This window comes from Pecten maximus, chromosome 2 (genome assembly GCF_902652985.1).
Source record: "Pecten maximus chromosome 2, xPecMax1.1, whole genome shotgun sequence".
NCBI classification, from domain to species: domain Eukaryota; kingdom Metazoa; phylum Mollusca; class Bivalvia; order Pectinida; family Pectinidae; genus Pecten; species Pecten maximus.
The window spans coordinates 47077928-47095993 of record NC_047016.1 but is presented as its reverse complement, the minus strand read 5'-3'; the positions used below and the strand labels follow the sequence as shown (position 1 = coordinate 47095993).

Below are 18066 nucleotides of genomic sequence, written 5' to 3'. Positions count from 1 at the left end.
GCCCTCACCTACAGATCTACAGTGTCCCATGCCCTCACCTACACATCTACAGGGTCCCACATCCTCACCTACACATCTACAGGGTCTCATGTCCTCAACCTGTAGATCTACAGTGTCCCATGTCCTCACCTACAGATCTACAGGTCCCACATCCTCACCTACACATCTACAGGGTCCCGCATCCTCACCTACACATCTACAGGGTCGCATGTCCTCAACCTGTAGATCTACAGGGTCCTTTGACCTCACCTTCAGATCAACAGGCCCCATATCCTCATCTACAGATCTACAGGATCCAACCTCCTAACCTTAAGATAACATTTGTCCCACTCTGTGCCATTATTACAACATACCACTTTGATAGCTACCCTAAAGAATATCACATTGAATGACTAGTTTACTATCCACCTTGACCCTTGAAATTGTAACTTTTCTTTTTATTTCATCAAAATAAACTGTGGATAACTTCCTATTAAATGTGCCACCTGTACAACTACCTGTTTAAGTCCTTCATCTGCTGCCATCAGAAGTCTCAGCACACTTGCCTGTCAGCACCGCCACCTGTGTGTCCCATCACCACCTAGCAGTTAATCCTAATCTTTCTTGTTATTCCCGGGAATGTCATCAATATCCGATCCTCGCCTTATGTTAATCCCACAACTCTCTCTACGTCACCAGAAAACTGTGACTGGCTCCTGAAGATATCAGTAAGGTTCTCCCACCACCTACAGCACCTCAGCTGTGTCATAGTAGCACTAATAGTCACATGTCACCTACTTAGTGACAACACTGTAGCAGGGACAGCCAGTTGCAGACGAAGACAACCAAAACACCGTTTCACAAAGGCATTTATGTTTTCAAATACCTGGCAAGAGAGGAACAAGAAGAAACCTCCATGGCGATGGTATCCTTGAATGGTTTATCGTGGGATTCTCATATTTTTTCCACATCTTTCATTCATCTTGATTGGCAATAAAAGAGATGTTGGCTGATGAGCAGGATGAGCTAGTGAGAGGCAGCAAGCAGTATGAAGGAGGCTGGCAGCCAGGTACACACATGCCAACCCAGCTGACATCTCTACACCGCATCTTCACAACCCACATGTATACCACAAGCCATATGTGCCATATCCTAGCTTGGCCACACTAGTACATATATACAATACTATACCATTGCATACAGTATTGCATACATTGCATACAGCATACAGTACCATTGTTGTACCAGTACATACAGTACCAGTGTTGTACCAGTGTTGTACCAGTACATACAGTACCAGTGTTGTACCAGTGTTGTACCAGTACATACAGTACCAGTGTTGTACCAGAACATACAGTACCAGTGTTGTACCAGTACATACTGTACCAGTACATACAGTACCAGTTCATACTGTACCAGTGTTGTACCAGTACATACAGTACCAGTGTTGTACCAGTACATACAGTACCAGTATATACAGTACCAGTACATACAGTACCAGTACATACAGTACCAGTTCATACAGTACCAGTGTTGTACCAGTACATACAGTACCAGTGTTGTACCAGTACATACAGTACCAGTGTTGTACCAGTACATATACAGTGTTTACCATACATGTACCAGTGTGTTGTACCAGTACATACAGTATCAGTGTTGTACCAGTACATACAGTACCAGTGTTGTACCAGTACATACAGTACCAGTACATACAGTACCAGTACATACAGTACCAGTGTTGTACCAGTACATACAGTACCAGTGTTGTACCAGTACATACAGTACCAGTGTTGTACCAGTACATACAGTACCAGTGTTGTACCAGTACATACAGTACCAGTGTTGTACCAGTACATACAGTACCAGTGTTGTACCAGTGTTGTACCAGTACATATACAGTACCAGTGTTGTACCAGTACATACAGTACCAGTGTTGTACCAGTACATACAGTACCAGTGTTGAAACCAGTGTTGTTACCAGTACATACAGTACCAGTGGTTTAGTACCAGTGTTTGTACCAGTACTACGTACCAGTGTTGTACAGTACATCAGTACCAGTGTTGTACCAGTACATACAGTACCAGTACATACAGTACCAGTGTTGTACCAGTACATACAGTACCAGTGTTGTACACCAGTTACCATACAACGTACCAGTGTTTGTACCAGTTACATACAGTACCAGTTTGTCCAGTACATACAGTACCAGTGTTGTACCAGTACATACAGTACCAGTGTTGTACCAGTGTTGTACCAGTGTTGTATCGGTTCATGCTGTACCAGTGTTGTACCAGTACATACAGTACCAGTGTTGTACCAATGTTGTACCAGTACATACAGTACCAGTGTTTACACATACACAGTACCAGTGTACGTACCAGTCAGTACAGTCCAGTGTTGTACCAGTACATACAGTACCAGTACATACAGTACCAGTGTTGTACCAGTACATACAGTACCAGTACATACAGTACCAGTACATACAGTACCAGTGTTGTACCAGTGTTGTACATACAGTACCAGTGTTGTACCAGTACATACAGTACCAGTACATACAGTACCAGTGTTGTACCAGTACATACAGTACCAGTGTTGTACCAGTGTTGTACCAGTGTTGTACCAGTGTTGTACCAGTACATACAGTACCAGTGTTGTACCAGTGTTGTACCAGTACATACAGTACCAGTGTTGTACCAGTACATACTACAGTCTGACCAGTAGTTGTACCAGTTTGTACAGTGTGTACCAGTACATACAGTACCAGTGTTGTACCAATACATACAGTACCAGTGGTGTACCAGTGTTGTACCAGTACATACAGTACCAGTGTTGTACCAGTACATACAGTACCAGTGTTGTACCAGTGTTGTACCAGTACATACAGTACCAGTGTTGTACCAGTACATACAGTACCAGTGTTGTACCAGTACATACAGTACCAGTGTTGTACCAGTACATACAGTACCAGTACATACAGTACCAGTGTCTGTACCAGTGTTGTACCAGTACATACAGTACCAGTGTTGTACCAGTACATACAGTACCAGTGTTGTACCAGTGTTGTACCAGTGTTGTACCAGTACATACAGTACCAGTACATACAGTACAAGTGTTGTACCAGTATTGTACCAGTGTTGTACCAGTGTTGTACCAGTACATACTGTACCAGTGTTGTTCCCAACTTGTTTGTTTCCTTGCTATCACAGTGAAAGATGATAATGTAAAATGTCCATGAAAGCTTTATGCCTTTTTACATGTTACACATGGACATGCAATACCAGTGACCCATCATTTGCCATGGTGAACTGTCCGACAATGAATTACAACTATTTCATGTGAATTACATACTATTATTGGCATAAAACTAGGTCAGTGATCCGCCCTGATGGAAATTTATAGACAATGTCAATCAAACATCTTAGACTCAGATAATATTACCTGACAACCAGCTACTAAAACAGAAACCAGCCGCAGTAAAACCTACTTAGTCGACAAGAGTAATCTCACCCAGGTGTGCCAGAATTTACCTAATTATGGTAAATATGCCGAAGCAAACATGTCATAACATTATTTCCATCAATGTTTTTCAAAGGTATTTTTCCACATATATCTGTACCATATTATGTGCTGCCAGATTTTTTTTAATATCATTTTGCAATATTAATAATGTAGGAAGTAAAATGCCTGAGTATCTCAGTATTACCCGAAGGCATTGATTCCGACAGGATCCAGTGTATGTAGTAATGTAAAGTCTGAATAGCATCCAAACATTAGGGTCAAGGTCATTTATTTTATTTTCTTCCTAAAATACATCACTGAATTCAAACTGATTAATTATAATGCAATGATTTGGTATAGTGTACCAACAATTCCTGCTGTAGAAATTCAAGCAAACAAAGAAACTTAAATAACGCCATCATTATTAGCAGAATGTTTTCAGCATGAAAAAGCTCTAAATAATTAAATTATATAGAGTGCAACTTCTCTAAAACCGATCCTTCTCAAAACCGATCATCTCTTAATACCGATAAAAATGGCAATGTACAAAATTGTCCTTCTTTATTATAGTAATAAAAAAAAAATTATTGTAAAATCATTCTAGTTTTGAATGAAATAAATATCCTTATCATGTCAAATGATAAGTGAAATGATATAATTATGGCAAACGTTTTTAATCAGTATTAGAACTGATAAATTAATTTCATTTTTTTTAAATTCTGTAGTCTATGTATTCATTAACATAATATTAACATTGTTTAAAGATACAAAATGTCATCCGATCAATATCATCCCCAGATCCGGAACAGTCAAAATGGGTCACTTCTCCAAACCAAACCCTCTCTAAACCGGACAAATATTCATGTACCGTGCATGATCAGTTTAGGGAAGTTCCACTGTACATGGACAGTAGATTATATATAATTATATTTGACACCTGATCAGGGGCCGCGGTGGCCGAGTGGTTAAGGTGTACCGATACTTTAACACTAGCCCTCCACCACTGGGTTGCGAGTTCGAAACCTACGTGGGGCAGTTGCCAGGTACTGACCATAGGCCGGTGGTTTTTCTCCGGATACTCCGGCTTTCCTCCACCTCCAAAACCTGGCACGTCCTTAAATGACCCTGGCTGTTAATAGGACGTTAAAACAAAAACAAACCAAACCAAATTGACACCTGATCATGATAAGTTGGACGGATGACACCTGATAAGTTGGACAGACAGATGATGGACATCACATACGGACAGATGATGGACATCACATACGGACAGATGATGGACATCACATCGTCATTGAATAGATACAAGATTACAGACACTTTTTGAGAAGTCAGTTAAAAATTACAGAAATAAATTTTGACATCAATTATCGTTCGAGTCAAAGGCTATATCAATTTGTCCATTAAGTGTTTTTGATGCTAAAAACCAAAGGTTTGTGGTGATACCATTTATAATTTAGTTCAAACTTCCCTGTCAGATGCACTCGTTAACGTTTGATGACAAATTTCAGTTTTTTTTGATAGACCAAGAGAACATGTTAACAAAAACATTTGTAAGTGATTGGCTTGGAAACCTATGTTTCTGCTCAGGAACAAGATAACTCCGTCTCCAAGCCACACATAATAGTTAGACTTCAAAGGCGGCCATGTTTACGGGATGTTCAACATGTCTGCTCTCTAGCACTCGTACAACTATAAAACACTAGAAAGTCGACACATACAGATTTAATTAATCAGAATTCATTCTAACATTTCATATGGGCTCTAATCCTGATCTTGTGAAGATTTCACAGTATAAATTCTTATATTCACATTCGGCCAAACATTCCCAAACATTTTTTGAAAACCAGAGACATTGCCATTCATCTATATCTCCTGTTGAATGGTAGAGCTACCAAAACAGTGAAATTAACAGGCAAAACTTTTCTCAGTCTTTTACATCAAGCCTGAAATTCTCTGTTTATCATAAATGTATCCAATAGTATAATATATATATGTCCCTGATACAATCATCTGTCTACCTACAAAATGCAATCCCCTTCATCCAAAAGGTTCATATATATTCTACATCAAATTATTGAACTAAATGTAATCCCCTTCACCCCAAAGGTTAATATTCTACACCAAATTAGTTCACTTTACATCACAATCAAATCACTAATTTACTTTTTCCCACAACATGACCAACTCATTTGAACATGAAGGGAATACTTCCATGATACTGATACTCCCCCTCCCCTCCCCTTGCCCCGAGGGTATTTCCTTTTGATTAAAAACACTCAAAAGTCAGTCCAATAGACATTTAGACCAAATTTTATTAAAATTCATCCAACTCTACAGGAGGAGTAGTCTTTCTGTTTCTCCAATTGACACTTGTCCCTCTGTCAATTTATAATTAGTCACACACCTATCACATACATTAACAAAATCAAATATCATCAAAATCCATCCCTTTGAGGCCAGTGACTAAATAGGTATTTTTATACTATAATTAGGAAACAAACAACTTATAATGATCATTGAGAGAGGAATGGGGACAAATGTCTGTGGGCCTGCTGATAGATCACAATAATTGTACCGATTTCACAAAAGTATCAAATTATTTTTTATCAAAACCGCAGCCTAATACTCTGTTACTATATAAAGGCGACAAAATGGCTGAATAATTGTAAGATCAGAACGGCACGACATCGACATCAGGTAAACCATACAGGTAATAACACATAATTGTCAACGCCATCCTCATCACCAGAAAAATACCTGACATGTGTAATAATCCCATGACACAGAGAAACATAGCATTTCCCTTCGCTCCCGGAGTAGAAAGATATATACTGGTACCAATAACATTCATTTAATTGATTCTGAAAATACATAATATTAACATCTTATCTTTCCTCTCCTTTTTCCCTGTTACTGTGTACTACGCAAAACATTCACAATCCATTGGAGCCTAAAATAGATCCATATTTTTCTAAAGAAAAATCCCTGCATCACTTTTTCACATAATCTTGCGTGTTCTCATGACCATGGTGTATCAGATGGACAGCCATGTAACTGCACACATGTGATGTCATGTCAATGACATCTTTATGACATCACATTTTCAGGGTTTTGTAAAACATGACGTCCAAGTTGACACTATAAATATTTCAATCTGCCTTGTATAGAAATAAATAAAAATTGAATTAAGTTATAAAGATTAATAGAATCACACACTTGTGTCAATACAATATAGAATTTTTGTGAAGTAATTCAATTTGTCACTTACCAAATGGCTAATAACCTAAATAACCTATCAAATAATTGAACTCTAGACTAGTAGTGGCCAGAAGATAAAAAATAATGGAAAATTAGTAAAAGAAGAAAATAAAACCGACTAATGATGACAATTTTAATTTGAAGACAATCAATCGGAAATTTCTGAAGTGTTTGTAAATCTTCAGCTTTGCATACTTTTGTAATGTTACCAAACCAAGAAATAGTTTATATTTAACAGAGATATTCCTTGGTCATTTACAAGCAATTAAGGATATTTAAATAAATCAATAACAGTTAAATGCTTCATTTGTGTTCAATATTTAAAATATTGATAAAACATGTAATAAATGTTCTTATATGTATATAATTTTTCTACAAAAGGGCAAATCTGTGCTGAATTTAGAAAAGCAATTATAACCAATAATCGATGATTTCAAGGTTCCGATTATCAAATCTGAAAGTGAAACAGATTTACTATTTAACTCATTTATAAAATTCTATATTACTTTGACAAGAGTGCAAGATTCTATTTATCATAATCCTTTAATTTATTGATGTTACTATGATGCTGGAGTTTATGCAAATTTAAAGACTTCTCTTGTCATGGAAGAACATGCAATGTCACAGATTTTCTTGTCCCATCTTCCTTTCTGTCAAACACAATAATGACCCAGTTTGATCACCGTATCATCATCGATACAATAAACTACCAAGGTTTAGTATTTGGCCTCCCTTCATATGCTGTTAACATTATAATTGATTACACAGGATATAAGTACACAAAACTGTCAGCCAGCCACATACAATCCCATAAATTTCCAAAGTGATATATACCAGTTAATGAACACATTGTGACCCATCAACACTGTTTATCTCTCCACAATACAGCTAACTCACTCCTGGTTTTCACCCATTGTTGCCATACACAACGTATGGATTTTTGCTACACATCAATAATTTTCTTACAAATTTCACTTTATCGCCCGAGTGTTGGCCTGTGTTTGTTTTAGAACCGATAGATATATAAAAATGTTTCCCGATAACGAAGAGAAAAGAGATTTATGACGTATCTTTTTGCACAGAATGGCATGGAAGGCTGGGCAATTAAGCCCAAATCACTGGTCAGTGCTGCAACAATCAAACGAGTCCCAACCAATACCGATAAGAGTCTGTCGGCACCTTCGATCAATGTTCAATCAGGATTTGTTTTCTATACATCAGCACTACAAAAGGTCCTGGAACAGCGAATTACATAAACAACTACACCATACATCTCTCCATATACCACATAAACATAACACCTCATAATCTTCATACAGCGAATTACATAAACAACTACACCATACATCTCTCCATATACCACATAAACATAACACCTCATAATCTTCATACCACAAATTACATAAACAACTACATCACAAATCTCTTCATGTAACATAAAAAACATAACACCAAATATAAACTTCATAAGTCAACAACATAAACTTCATAAGTCAACAACATAAACTTCATAAAGTCACACAACACACAACACAAACTTCATAAAGTCACACAACATAAACTTCATAGTCACACAACACAACTTTCATATATATAAGTTACACAACATAACACAAACTTCATAAAGTCACACAACATAAAGTCACACAACACAAACTTCATAAAGTCACACAACACACAACATAAACTTCCTAAGTCACAAAACACAACACAAACTTCATAAAGTAACACAACACAAACTTCATAAGTCACACAACACACAACACAAACTTCATAAAGTCACACAACATTGACTTCATTAAGTCACACAACATTAACTTCATAAAGTCACACAACATTGACTTCATAAAGTCACACAACATTGACTTCATAAAGTCACACAACATTGACTTCATAAAGTCACACAACATAAACTTCATAAAGTCAAACAACATTAACTTCATAAAGTCACACAACATTGACTTCATAAAGTCACACAACACAAACTTCATAAAGTCACACAACACACACTTCATCAAGTTACACAACATACAACATAAAGTCACACAACATAAACTTCATAAAGTCACACAACATTAACTTCATAAAGTCACACAACATAAAGTCACACAACATAAACTTCATAAAGTCACACAACACACACACTTCATAAAGTTGCACAACATACAACATAAAGTCACACAACATAAACTTCATAAAGTCACACACCACACAAATAAACTTCATAAGTCACACAACACACACTTCATCAAGTTACAGAAACACATCCTATAATGTCAGTAAATTTAGGTCATGTTAACGCTGTACTTTCAAGAACATGATGAAATCTGATACACATGATTTCATTTACAACTATATTTTTACACAATTTCTTTATATAACAGTAATTTTTACAGGATTTTTCAGCCGATACCTTAACAGCATTTCCAGAATTTTGATGAATCCCAATATTAAAAGATATAGTGCGTGGGTACAACTCAAAATTTGAGTAAGTCTCTGGAGGAAAAGCATGAGATGTCCAGGAGACAAATATCCAAGTCCCGAAAATCACTGATGTAATATAATCATATATACTTATATTTTCTAAAGACATTACAGTATATATATCTATGACATATAGCAGTGAACATGGACCTTATATAAATTTATTTACATTACCTAAAATTACATCATCAAAAAACAGTTTCTAAAGATCATATCAGATGAAGTCTGATGTCATTCTAACAGAAGCAACACATATATGTACTACATCAGAAAAGTATATAGCATATGTTAGTGACAAAACCTGAAAATGTTTACCTTTACATGGAAAATATTCTAATTTCAATCCATTGCAGCCAAGCAGGTGAAACGTGTTGTTTCAATGTATGGTGCTTTGCATCCTGTTATCGTGCCAAGCAGACCACAAGGGTGTGGCCACATAGTGTACAGGTAAAAGTCAATACTCCATCGGGTACAGGAGACCTACAGTGCAGTTACCTAGCTGGCTACTTCAAATTCACCATCACAACACTAGCTTTCAGTATCAGACCTAATGGCCATACAGTTACAGTATTTAGATATAAATAATGTCGAAAAGTTCAGGAACTTTCTCAAACTTTTTAATTTTTCAGTAAATACACAGGTCCATCTCAATTGCTGATGGTTTACGGTTTGTTTTGTTTAACGTCCTATTAACAGCCAGGGTCATTTAAGGACGTGTCTGGTTTTGGAGATGGAGGAAAGCAAGAGTACCAGGAGAAAAACCATCGGCCTACGGTCAGTACCAGGCAACTGCCCCACATGGGTTTCGAACTCACAACCCAGAGGTGGAGGGACATGTTAACCACTCGGCCACCGCGGCCCCAACTGCAACAATGATATCAATTACATATTGCTATAACTAGGTATTTAGATCAGAGACAGATTCAAATGCTTTGTGAAACTAGCAGAATTTTTTTTCACTACATGACATTTTCAATCATTTTTTCTTCCCATCAAAACACTTTCATTTTCAACTTAATCAGACAAGATCCCAATTCTGACCAATCAGAAGCCTCCATTGTTTCCATAGTAATAAGGTTTTAAAAAATTGGCATAATAAAGTTACACCACTTGACCAAGTTTGAATAAAACAGACCTAAGGACTGATGGCCTATTGGCTATTACACAGCCCTGTTTATAGTGACCTGTTACTATGGCAACCAAACCTTTATTCCCTAAAATTAGTTGTTGGTGTATACATTTTACTGGTGGCTTGCATATTGTTGTTCCACCGCAAATATTGCACATAAAAATGATATATTGCAACGAAAAGTTAAAAAAAAAAAATCTGCAAAAGATTTTGAAAGATTTAATGTGAAGTGAAATTATGAATAATGTCATACCAGAACTTGTACTGTAACATGGCCTGGTACCATGCCATATACTGATACAAGCTTACAGATTGCTGTACTTTTGCATTCTAAACCCTATGCCATAGTTTGATATTTGGCCAATACAGTATAGGCCTTAGTCATAATCACAGCTCTATATATATATCCAGAATATAACAGAGCATTTTCGTCTTTCAGAAACAAAAAAGAAAGACAACAACAACAATCGTGTTAAAAAAAATTCTTTTAAAAACAGTAATGAAACCTAGATTTACTTGAAGCTTGCAAAACAAAAAAGTTGGATAAAACCAGGCATTACGGAAGAGTAAGCAGTTCTGCTTCATTGACCACACAAATCATATAAATCTAGATAAAATCAGGCAATGTCATGTTCTCTAAATAAGAACAAGATTCAGTAACAATGGAACTAACAGCCATATCATATATAAGCATGTATAAAGTCATATTGCACAAGCAACTAGAATAATCCTGATGAGACCTATCTTCATCAATCTGTATCTCATGAATCCAGGTGTTAGAATTCAAAGTTCTCCTGTCAGGGGTAGCATCTATGATGAAAATAATGTCATTGGGAACAAACCCTTGAATATTGAATTCACAGTAACATGCATGTTAACACTTTATGCATGGAGCAGGGAAGTTACTACCTAGAAATGGAAAATTAACAATAAGATTTTAATGTCAACGAAAATATCTCAGTTTTGTAAATTTTCGGCTACTTATAGCTTTCCTCAGGCAAAAAACAATGCAATTAGACAGCGGCCTGAGGAAGGCTATAAGGAGCAGAACGTTTGCAAAATTGAGATATTTTTATTGAAATTATGAACTTTTCTCTTTGGTGGGTGTTGTGAAATAATAACATTTTATTTCATAAATAATTATTCAGTTAGCTGCCCCTGTTGGTTACATAATACCAAATGAAGAAATTTGTAGATATTTTAAACTGAATGGTTGCTGGACAAACTGCGATCATTAACCATGCTCCATGAAAAAATTTGTAGACATTTTAAACTGAATGGTTGCTGGACAAACTTTGACCATTAGCCATGCTCGATGATGGAGAGAAGGAAGATGTACCTTGAACCTTCACGGATGATGATTGAGCCGAAATGCGAATTGGGAGACTTATAGCCAGCACATGCTCTGCGTCATTGGACTTCAGTATATATATAGGCATGGAGCCTTGTTGTATCATATACACTGATGATGTAGTGATGTTGTCCTGACCTAACAAGTCATGTCAGCTCGGGCCATTGCTGTCCTGTGTCAAGTGTGTAATGACAAAAGAGGTGAACTTACCTTTGGGTGATGTATGGGTGGTGATGAGGTGGATGAATGAGTCGACTGTATCTATATTGCACACTTGCGATGCCAGGGAGGTCGTAGATCAGTCCCTTGGTCTTCTATCATTCACACTGCCAGTGAAATGCTGGGACTAGCGGTCACTCTGATATAGCGGCATTCTGGCCACTGGTTTGTATACCCTTTGTTTTTACAGGTACGTTCACACTATCATCGTGACACCACCTGTCCATATATCATCACGAACGACCCGAATGTACTCATCAAAATTTCTCTATCCAAGAAAATCTACAGTTTTGGTATATGTTCCCCCCTGATGAATCCACAACAGTGTTGATCTGTATGGTCACTTCCACATGGTCACATCTTGACAGGTTCCTGAAAAGACACGATATAGATTATATAAAACTTACCCAATCTATATATAGGATCAATATTAATGTTGACCTCCAAAACATAACTCAATTTTCTGAAAGGTTGCAAATGCTCTTTCCAACGCTGATTCTTAAGCAAGAGGTCCACAAAGGCCCTTATTGCTCACCTGTTTGTATCTTAACTGAAAAATTAAATTTAACAAACAGCGCTCAGAATAATAACATGACAATCAGGGCCATGGCAGGAAAATGTTGAATTGTTTGACCCACGTGACATGGAATATGGTTTAAAGTTAATCATTTTAATGTAAAATGCTAATATATATACTGAAACGAAAAAGAAACGCAACATGGAAAATTGTGATTAATTTTGTATTAAATATACATATCTGTATAAAAATCGCGGAAATAAACATGCACCCTGCCTAACACCCATACCAATCTTCAAAATCACCCAAGTGTGACTAGAGACCTATGCACTTCCGGCGCGGTAAAAACATCAAAAACCGTGCCTGTACAAACATATGCGTTCTTTTTTCATTCAAACCAGTATCAATTCATCACTAACATTGAGCCACATCATCGCCAATACTTTTGCAAACAATAATTCCTTTTACAATTATGCCACGGTTATCAAAGGTTGATAGAGGACGTGCTATAGCGATGCTTCTGGCAGGGAACACGCAACTTCACGTCGCTCGACAATTCAGAATTCACAAATCGACTATTAGTCGATTAGTTTCACGTCTTAACGCAACAGGAAGAGTCGATGACCAGCCGAGATCAGGACGTCCACGCGTAACGTCGCGACGTCAAGACCGGGTTCTTAGGTTGGCACACCTGCGTAACAGGAGATTAACGGCCGCTGAAACGGCAAGGAATACGATTGGTAATCATAACCGTCGAATTCATCCCCAAACAGTGATCAACAGACTGCGTGAGGCTAATTTGCGTGCAAGGCGACAGTACGTTGGTTTACCACTAACACCGCAACGTCGAGCATGTCGTATGCAATGGGCAACGGCACATATGCCCAGACGTTTTCCTATGAGACGTTGGAGGTCTATGCTCTTCACCGATGAATCTCGATTCACGTTATTTCGAGCAGATGGCCGTCAACGTGTGTACCGGCGTCGAGGCGAACGTTTTGCTGACGCCTGTGTTTTGGAACACGACCGATTTGGGGGTGGATCAGTTATGGTTTGGGCGGGAATCTCCCATGGTTTGAAGACGCCTTTGGTGATAGTCAATGGGAATTTAACGGCCGTACGCTATCGGGATGAGATCCTTAGGCCCCATGTTGTGCCGTTTGTTAGGCAGCATCATCTAACCTTTCAGCAAGATAACGCGAGACCACACGTTGCAAGAGTCTGTAGAGACTTTCTTGCGACACAGAACATTGTTCCTATAGATTGGCCTCCATATAGCCCCGACCTGTCCCCAATCGAGCATTTGTGGGATGAATTAGACAGAAGAATTCGAAATCGCCGTAACCCCCCAAATACCCTCCCTCAGTTAGCAAATGCACTCGTCCAAGAATGGAATAACATTCCAATACGGAAAGTCAATGCCCTGATGAACTCAATGCAACAAAGAATTAGAGATGTGATAACTGTTCGAGGAGGACACACACGATATTAGGGCACGGTTTCAAAACTGCTGCCATTTCAACTTGGATTCACGTAGGGTACTACCAATCATGACCTTCTAGCAAAGTGACCTGTTCTTAAAAATCTCTAAACATTTAAAGGATGTTACATCAATATTCAATATTAACTATTACATATGAAATTTAAACATAATGCTCACAAGTATTATTTTATTAAACCTACAATTTGAAGTTGCGTTTCTTTTTCGTTTCAGTATATATAATACATGTACAATATACAGGATTTCATTGCATAAAGCTTTGCAGCATGAAAATACTAGATAATCTTGTTCTCCCTTTTTTTCGTGCTTCTAAGACTCTTAAAGGGGAACATAGCTCTCTTATGTCTTATTTAGGTTGTACACCATAATTGTTAACCATAAATTTATATAAACAAACATATGATATTTAATTTGTGGAAATTCTTTATATAGATGTAGTTAAATAGATTTACAGTTCATGGGGTCCTGATTGTGTCCTAGCAGGTTTGAGTTGTATTAATTAACCAAACTGTGCATTCATGCCCAAATGTATGAAATATATCTTAATGGTGGCACATTTATAAAAATAACAGGCAAGTCTCACAGAGATGTCCTGGATCAAGGGTCCTGAACTCTGACAGTGACAGCGATTAGTGGACATTTTTGGCAGGAAGCAGACAGTACTGCAACACATACATGTGCATATAGTCCATGATTAATTTTTGCACTAGAAAACTACTGACATAAAAAAAAATTTAAAAGACGTCTATAACTAACTACCATGGTTTTGTCATATAGTTTTACCTGTTTAAATTAATTTCAAAATAGTAAATAATATATCAAAATCTAATTTTTGAATATTAATTAGGGACTTTTCACATTTAATTATAATATCACCATTCATTACTTGCATATATGTCAGCAAACATGTGAATTAAAACCAGGTCACAATCCTGCCACTGCCGACCCATATTGTGGTGGTCACATGAATCATGGTTGTAGGATATGTTATATTATCACATTAATTTCTCATCAGTTATTTTTTAAATTTACAAAAGACTCGAAGCTTAATAAACAAGTATCTTTTTAAACTTTCAAAAAATAACTAACTCAAATGAAATAAATACGATATTCAACAACCACCCGTTACGAACCTCTGAAGATATGACCTTTAACCTTCGAGTGTGTATATTATGCGTCTTGATCAAGAACAACATTCAATATCACCATTCTGGCAAATACATCATTTATTTAACAAATTTCATTTTGTCCCTTATCCTAAAATGTGTTTTTTTTTTTAAATAATAAGTTTCATCCGTATACCAACTCAATATGCACATCATAACACATTTAACATACAATTAACAACACTTTTAATGCAATGGAACCTGGAGCCATTTATTGACATGTTTAATAGCACCATATTTCAGTATGATGAGGGCCAAACATAACGACTCTGGACATTTTATTATAAAAGTTCATTTTAAACACTGCTTTCTCCATTTAACCTTGAAAGTACGCTATATATATCAGTGCATATATCTTTACAATTGTTTCGTGAACAAGTTTGATAGCTCTCATTCACAACAGATATAGACCAAATATAATGACTGGGCATGCGCATGCAGTATATATTTCTATAGACAAAGGTGTTTAGAATAAGAAAAACTCCCAGTGCGTGATTTCATCAGACCCTCAGGTATTTTAAGGCCGAGTAAATTAAAAATAACTGTCGGACATTTCAAAACAGAAGCCCTGCTTATAGAAGTTTCCCTGTATCAATTAAAGATACAGTACAAATTGGTAGATTAAACTAGGAATTACCATGTAAGGCAGTTGGCATATCAAACATGACCAATGATTCAGAGTTTTGGTTGAAAGGGTAAATACTTTCATATCAATTTACAAATATCACATTTTGTTTAATTGAACCCCTAAAGCCATGTCTTTGCAAGCTTTGATAACGTAACTGTAAAATAAACAGTCCTAAATAGAAAGAGGAGTTCCTTCGTAGGTTTTCGATAATCAATATGACCATGTCATACAATTACTATAGACTAGGGCACGACATAAAATTTTAGCATCATTGATCCTTACGGCAAGTTTGAGGTGAAATTTACAAGAAAATTTCATTTGTTTTAATTATCAGCAATATTTACTAGCCCACATACAGACTAGCCTAGCTGGCCTCTAGCCATTGGACCAGGGTTTTTTCTCACCCTGTAGATACTGGTTGCACATGTACAGTTAGAACTGAGAGACAGTCAATGAAGCCACAATTATCATAATATGATATTTCATTGAAGACGTGACAAAATGATGGGAGTGACAAAGTCTTGATAAAAACAAACAAAGAAATGAGGTTTAAGACCAAGCAGCTGAAAACCAATGAAAATATTGAGCCTGAAATAATACTGCCAACAGTTGACATCAATCATGATCAGCCAATTGTTACAAATTTCTAAGTAAAACCAACCTGACAACGCGAGACCTATATTGTCTCTTGAGCATGCCCAAGTCAACTACGTATATAACACATGACATTTGCCTCTGTCAGAATAAGAAATGGAGAACTCATTAATTCTCCCAAATTGTCGAAACACTGGGCTGTTTATGATCAAAGACACCCACTTTCACCTTCTTACCTTTTCATACAAATTTAACAGATATTTTTTACGATAACTCCCACAGACATCGACAGCATTTCCTAAATGACATCTTGGTACTTACATAAGGAATGTTGTACGGTATACCATATGACATTCCTCAGATCTCCCAATAGCTTCCTTATCGCATATCAGGTGTCACCACAGGCCTTTTTCTGGGGGCTTTTGGAGTCCAATAATTGACCACATTCCAAATAAAAATTATTTCCCAAAACTGACCCCATTCCCAATTAAAATCATTTCAAAAACACAGTTTCCTAAAATTTGCAGTTTACTCCTAAATTTCCTTTCCAATTCACAAATTTTCATCCCAAAATGAAACAACAAATTAAAGACCCCCATCCAAAATGAGTGAAAAAGGCCCAGAATCAATTTAATAGTAATAATTATATACATATAATCAGGCATTCAAAACACATGAAAGAGTTCATCAGTAGCTAAGTAATTTTTACCTATAATTCTGAAAACAGAATCTGATTCAGGCTAATTAATGAATGTTGAAGCAGCATTGTTAAATCGCACCATTGTTCAAATTAAGTTAGACATTGAAATAACAGTTTCAACAGATCATATTCTTTTTTTAATGAAACTGTACCCAAACAGAAAAAGACTTTTTTTTTATTTAACAACACTTGGTTCAGGAATATATTGGTAGAACTAGTCTATTGAACATTAATCTTTAAGGAATCGGAAATGTCTTCAGAATCTAAGGCAACCAGTTTGGATTTTGAATAATTTAGGAACAAGACATTTTCTTGTAATCAATTTACAAGAACTACATACTTTAGCTACAAGTACCAGTGAGTGACTCGGTCATTTCAACTCTCTTTTTCAGGACAATTAATTATATATAAGGCCTTATATATGCAGATCTTAGGTCAGAGAGAAATAAAGCATTAAAATCTTACTTTCACTTTTAAATGACAAATTTTTTTTTGTAGATCTTATAATTATTGTATATAATTTCAATAACCCCAAGAGACACCTATGCAGGCACCAGTTTATCATTAATACATGTCTTTTACTGAACTGTAATTATAGATATACAGGTCGACTTATTTACCATTCATTTGCTTATTGTTGGATTTATAAGGTACAGTACCTATAAAAACTTCAGATATGAACAAAGTGTGACAATTACATGCAAATGTAGAACATAGTTGATTTAATGATGTGTAGCCATACAAAACTTTAAAAAAAAAAAATCAATGAAATTAGCCCTTTCCTCTCACGCACAAGAGAGCATAATCGTCAATATTGATGGTGTTCTTCTACCACAAAGAAAGACAAAATCTTAACACATGTGGCATTTATATGATGTTTAGAGTTTCAAAACAAATAGTGGTGTAATTTCACATTTTTGAGAACTACCATAAACATATTGTTATATTTTCATCATAAGTGTTGAGCTGTACATACATTAGCTAGGGATGTCAGGTTTGTGGAAATACAACTCAAACTAGCTTAATAACTAAACAGAT

At 36.4% G+C, this 18066-nt stretch overlaps 1 protein-coding gene across 3 annotated transcripts in view; it reads right to left on the bottom strand.

Annotated features, from left to right (window-relative positions):
- Window positions 1-18066, bottom strand: part of LOC117322302 (cAMP-regulated phosphoprotein 21-like) — a 78173-nt gene that overhangs the window by 49037 nt on the left and 11070 nt on the right. For 2 of the 3 annotated variants that reach the window (XM_033877136.1, XM_033877137.1), the window contains exon 2: window positions 11914-12294. Coding sequence is in view for 1 of the 3 variants with exons in the window: in XM_033877134.1 (XP_033733025.1) it covers window positions 498-524 (27 nt within the window). In the remaining 2 variants the exon portion in view is untranslated. Of the gene's footprint in view, window positions 1-497; window positions 712-11913; window positions 12295-18066 lie in introns of those variants that run through there. The other variant, XM_033877134.1, reaches the window with a different exon arrangement.